The sequence below is a fragment of the Oratosquilla oratoria genome, chromosome 30, assembly GCF_046742065.1.
Source record: "Oratosquilla oratoria isolate Oo_2021 chromosome 30, ASM4674206v1, whole genome shotgun sequence".
Lineage (NCBI taxonomy): Eukaryota > Metazoa > Arthropoda > Malacostraca > Stomatopoda > Squillidae > Oratosquilla > Oratosquilla oratoria.
The window spans coordinates 51,774,365-51,781,132 of NC_134806.1; the positions used below are offsets into that span (position 1 = coordinate 51,774,365).

At 32.9% G+C, this 6,768-nt stretch overlaps 1 protein-coding gene across 1 annotated transcript; it reads right to left on the minus strand.

The window, feature by feature from the left end:
- Positions 1-417: 417 nt before the first annotated feature.
- LOC143041363 (uncharacterized) lies at positions 418-2,301 on the minus strand. The gene is made up of 2 exons (XM_076213193.1): positions 1,090-2,301; positions 418-735 (listed from the first exon to the last, which is right to left on the minus strand). Exon 1 carries the CDS (start codon positions 1,760-1,762, stop codon positions 1,250-1,252), a length of 513 nt encoding a protein of 170 aa, XP_076069308.1. The 5' UTR covers positions 1,763-2,301; the 3' UTR covers positions 418-735; positions 1,090-1,249.
- Between the last annotated feature and the right edge of the window lie 4,467 nt (positions 2,302-6,768).

Consider the following 6,768-nt stretch of genomic DNA (forward strand, 5'->3'; position numbering starts at 1 on the left):
TCATATTATCTTCGTAGGTATTTGTAGCTATCTTGTTAATTATTACTGAATATTCTTATATTTTTGTGCAACAGATATAATAGAAAATAATATTATTATCTTTTGTAGACAATTCATATATTTATGGTATTATTATTATTATTATTTTTATATTGTATTTGTAGTTAAGCTGTTAATTATTACTGAGTATGTTTATATTTTTGTGCAATAGATAAAATAGATTAGCTGTATTACATTGTTGTTGTATTGAATGGAATACAATTGTCGTCACTGAAATTATGAAGTCTTGTTTGTTTTCTTTAATTTGTAGATTTTTTAAGAACAAATGAGCAAGATTAGAGAACATTTGTTCATCAGGGCATGAGAAACAGTCGTATTGTTCATAATATTTATTGAACAAATATGCATGACAAAGAACACAAATATATGATTTATTGATATATATATATTTATACAAGAAATTTATTTTCGTTAATAAAAGAATAAAAATGAATAAATTAAGAATTAATAAATAAGGACAATTACTCTCAAAAATAAATAAATAAGAATAAATATATAGACATAAAAATAAAAATCCTTGGGTGCATCTTTTCGACGACTTAGTAAAAAATATAAATTCTATTTTTCTAATTTCTAACAATCTAATCTTTGTTTTTAGTTAGAAATTTGTTCTAGATGTTCTCTAATGTTTTCTAAGTCCACAAGTTCCTAGGTTTCATACCCGGAGTGTCCGACCTGTTAGAAGAAGAAAAAAACTATATTTAGTTTATTACACAAAAAAAAAAAAAAAAATCTTAACTGAATTTTGTTATTTTCAAAAATTCATATTGAAAATAATTATTTTATTTTATATGGGATTGAAAATAAAAATGTTCATTACTGTTTAACATATTTTTGTGTGCTATTAATGATAACGACTTTAGCCGATTTTTTCTTTCAAATTGAAAAGAACGGTTTTAACCGTTTTTTTTTTTACTCTATTAAAAATAACGAACTCAACTTATTTTTAACGGTATTCAAAAATAACGAACTTAACCGATTTTTTTTTAACTATTCAGAATTTTCCAGTGGTTATCGTCACTAACTTACCATAGTCGAAGGAGCCGACAGACGACCGTTGCGAAGTTCGAGACCCGCTCGGAGGGCGATCTCTCGACGGCGCTGTGGTCGACCTCGGGCGGATGCGCCTACCCGAAGGCGGAATGGCCGAGGACGACCTCGACCTTCACCTTCTCACGCCCCGATCTGCTCACTCGAGCAGGTTGGGACCTCCGCTGTTCTGAGTGTCATCGTTGGCACTTGTGACCTGTGGCTCGTCCTCGAGGTTAACCTTGAACTCGAGGTCGACCTCGTCCTCGAGGTTGGCCTCAAATGCGAGTTCAACACCGTCCTTGACGTCGTTCTCGGCCTTGACCTCGTCCTCGAACTCAGGGTCGACGTCGTCCTCGAGATGGACCTTGGTCTCGTCCTCGAGGTGGACCTTGACGTCGTCCTCGACCTTGACCTCGTCTTCGAATTCATCCTCGTCCTCCGTTTGGGCAAGGACGTCCTCAAGGTCGTAGATGTAGTCGATGACGCATTGGATGAGTTCGAGTTTGGGAACGGGCCGGTCCTTGGGGCAGCGAGGAACCAGGTGCTGTAGCTTGTCCAAGTACATCAAGAGCTGCTTGCTCTCGCTCGAGGACGAGGACTTCGAGATCTTCCCGTCGAGGACGACTCCCATTACCGCCTGGACAGGGGAGCTGCAACGGTGGGCCTTCATGTTGAGTCTTGAGAGGGAGGTCGTAAGTCGAAGTCGTAAGTTACGATGGAGGTTGTAAGTCGAAGTCGTAAGTTACGATGGAGGTTGTAAGTCGAAGACGTAAGTCACGATGGAGGTTGTAAGTCGAAGACGTAAGTCACGATGGAGGTTGTAAGTCGAAGTCGTAAGTTACGATGACGGTTATGAACGGTGGTGGTAAAATACGATGGTGATTGTAAGTTACGATGAAGTTGTAAATCACAGTGCTGGTTGTAACTTACAACTGGCGGTTGTAGATGTCAGTACAGCAATATTCGCTGTTATCAAACAAGTTCCTCGTTAATTAACACTTAAACCAGTTCAGACACAATTGTTATTCGCTTTGGAAGGACAATTCCCGAATGACCCTCTACCGCCCCGGGCAGCGGTATTTATGTGCTCCTCCCCGGCGTGGCTCCGCCCACTTTCCCTCTCGACCAATAGGAGCGCAGCTCGGCCAGGTGGGGCTTGAGCAATGTCAACACAATTCTCCCACGGGACGGATTGTCGTCTGCTTTTCCACCACTCGTCCTTCCTCTTCCTCTTCCTCCTCCTCCCACCCCTCGTCACCCTTCAGTGATTGACAGCTGGTTTTGGCTGGCCCAGACAACCTCCTCCCCCTCCCCTCCTCCCCCTTCTTGGTCGACAGCTGGGCTATACACTCGTTCTCACCCTCCTTTCCTCCCCCTTTCTTCCCCCCTTTCCCCCAACATACCAGAGGGATTCCCCCTCCCCCTTTCCCCTCCCTCACCTCCCCAAACCTTTCTAATACAGTTATTCTAAATATATACAATATCACACAATTTCTATGTAGATTATGATGTTTTCTAAAGATTTCTAGCTGCATTTGATAAATAATCTAACAGAAATTATTATACATTATTCATATTTATTTTACTATAATCAATAACCTTATGTAGATAAGGTTTAAGTATTTATAGCTTTGTATATTTTAATCTAATTGAACAAATAAAGAATAACAATAAAAATTAATAATGTCTTTATATAACAACATTATTTGTAAATGTAAATATTATATTGTTGACATTTATTTTATCTATAAAATAAATTACCAATAAGAATAACGAATAAATATTCTATTATTCTTTTTTATGTATTATTCGATCCTTATTAGGATTACAAAATATATACAGAATGGTAACAAAATATTTACATTTTTATTTATATATACTCTATTTCGTTCAAATCATGTATTCTTATAGCTTATTGATATTTTTTAATTTATTTTTAATTTCACAATACTTAAATTATTTAAATCATCAGCGTTTCTTCTATGGAAAAAAATTCGAGCAAGTAATAATAATGATAATAATAATAATAATAATAATAATAATAATAATAATAATAATAATAATAATAATAATAATAATAATAATAATAATAATAATAATGATAATAATAATAATAATTATAATAATAATAATAATAATAATAATAATAATAATAATAATAATAATAATAATAATAATAATAATAATAATAATAATAATAATAATAATAATAATAATAATAATAATAATAATTAATAATAATAATAATAATAATAATTAATAATTAATAATAATAATAATAATAATAATAATAATAATAATAATAATAATAATAATAATAATAATAATAATAATAATAATAATAATAATAATAATAATAATAATAATAATAATAATAATAATAATAATAATAATAATAATAATAATAATAATAATAATAATAATAATAATAATAATAATAATAATATAATAATGATAATAATAGTAATAATAATAATAATAATAATAATAATAATAATAATAATAATAATAATAATAATAATAATAATAATAATAATAATAATAATAATAATAATAATAATAATAATAATAATAATAATCTCACCTCACCTTCTCACCCTACGCCTGGTAGGAATAATCCTGTCAGCGGCAGGTCTTCACTAGACTTTTCCATGCGTCTCTATCCTCGTAGGTCTCTTTTTCTTTCACTTCTGGTAAGTTTGTGTCTCTTCTTTCTAAAGCTTCTTCAACACCTTTAATCCATCTGGTCCTGGGTCTCCCTACAGGTCTTCTACCTGTGGGTACCCATTCCAGCATTTGTCTTTGGTACCTCCAATCTTCCATTCTCATAACGTGTCCAAACCACCTCATCTTCCACTCTTCTATTAAATCCAACACTTATATCACTCCTATTTCCTGTCTTATCCGCTCATTCCTTGATCTATCGCGTCTTGTCACTCCTCTTATAATTATCCTAAGGGCTCTCATTTCGGCTGCTTGAATGCGACATTTTAATTTGGTTGTTAGGGACCAAGCTTCACTGCCGTATGTTAACACCGGTCTTAACACTGAGACATAATTTGTCTTCTTGCATTGAAGTGGAATGTTTTTTTCTTTTAATAGTGGGTAAAAAATATCTAGGGTGTTGTTATATTTTGTAATCCTGCTGTTTATTTCAGTCTCCTGCTGGTTATTATCACTGAATTCCACTCCCAAATACTTAAAATGTTCGACCTGTTTTAATTGTTGTCCATCAACTTCGATTCTTCCCTCAATTCGCCTTCTGTCGACACACATTACTTCCGTTTTTGTAACATTCATCTGCATCATGTATTGTTTTAGCACATCATTCCATATGTCCATTTCAGTTTCTACATCTTCCCAACTGTTTGCAACTATAGCTATATCGTCAGCATACTCAAGCACCAGTGGGTTAATATTTCTCCACTTCAATATCCTTAATTATCCTATCCATGTACATTATAAACAATAATGGAGATAGCACTCCGCCTTGTCTAACTCCATACTTGACCCTAAACCACTTACCGTCTCTTTTCTCAGTCTTTACTCTACTTTCACTATTTTCATATAAACTCTTGATAGCTTTTATTAGACTCACTGGTACCTCGTATTCATCGTGTTCAATAGCTTACCATAACTGATAATAATGATAATAGTAATGATAATAATAGTAATAATAATAATGATAACAATGATAATAATAACAGTAACAACAACAATGATAATAATAATAACAGTGATAATAATAATAATAATAATAATGATAATCTTATAAGACATACTATTTGAATCTCACACACACGTACACACACAACACACACACACACACACACACACACACACACACACACACACACACACACACACACACACACACACACACACACACACACACACACACACACACACACACACACACACACGCACAGACACACATACACACACACACACACACACACACACACACGCACGTACACACAAGCACACGTCATGTGTACGTGTTTCTAAGACACCTGTCAGGTGTGGTTTTGGGGGGAGAGGGGGAGAGGGGGGAACAAGGGGGGAATTAGGGGAGTATAGGTTACGATAGGGGTAAAAGAGGAAGAATAGGGGGTTAGGGGAGGGGAGAGAGGGGGAAGAGGGGGAGGGGGATTGCAGGAGACAAAGCCATAGGACAAAACCCCCCTAACATAACTAACCTAGTTAATATAACTTACTTTAACACTGTTACATCCTCAAGAATACAATTGTCGGCACACATCAGCGCATTTCGTTACACTTTGGATGTTTTCGTTCATAACCTGAACCACGAAGAAAAGGAATCCTTTTATAAATTGAAGAACCTTCATTTGACGATAGTCAAATCTATCAGCGCTGTTGACTTCAACCAAAATTGCCTTCGCGAGAACCTGTGCCCTAGAAGTATATATATGTGTACATATATATATGTATATGTGTATATATATATATGTACATATATGTATATATGTATATATATATAATGTATATATATATGTATATATATATACATATATGCAAATATATATATTTATATATATATATATATATAACCTAGCTTAACCTAACCTTGGCTAACCTAACCTAACATAGCCTAACCTATCCTAGTCTAACCCAACTTTATCTAACCTAACCTTACCTAAAATAGCCTAACCTAACCTAGTGTAACCTAACCTAACCTATGTGTGGATATATATATATATATATATATATATATATATATATATATATATATATATATATATATATAATATATATATATATATATATATATATATATGTATATATATAAACATATATGTATGTATATATATATATGTATATATATAAACATATATATATATATATATATATATGTATATATATACATGTATATATGTATATACATATATATATATGTATATATATATATATATATATATATATATAACCTAGCTTAACCTAACATAGCCTAACGCCCTAACCTAACCTAACATAGCCTAGTCTAACCTAACCTAATATCACCTAGCTTAACCTAACCTAACATAGCCTAACCTAGTCTAACCTAATTTAACATAGCCTAACCTAACCTAGTCTAACCTAATTTAACCTAACTTAAACTAACCTAACATAACATAGCTTAACCTAATATGGCCTCACCTAGCCTAGTCTAACCTAACATAACATAGCTCAGCTAACTTAAGATAGATAATTTAACCTAATTTAACCTACCCTAGCCTAACTTAACCTAACCTGGCTTAACATATCCTAACCGAGCTAAACTTAATCCTAACCTAACCTACCCCAACCTAACCTAATCTAGCCCATCCTAACCTAACTTAACATAACTTAACCTAACCTAATTATGACAAGGTGATCTTATTAATCTCCAGTAACCTTTCTCATTGTGCATTTCGTCGCATCACTTCTATCCTTGGGAAGGGGGGGGGGATATGCGTGACTTTGGGCCGTAGGGGTACCGCCAAATTCGCCTCGAGTTTGATTGCATAGGTGTCATTGTTATTATTATTTATTTATTGATTAATTAATTTATAATTTTATTTATTTGTTAATTTCTATTCATATATTGGTATTTATCTATATATTCATTTATTTATCTATTTATTAATTTATTTGTCTGTTTATCTATATATCTTCTTATTTATTTCTAATACTTCC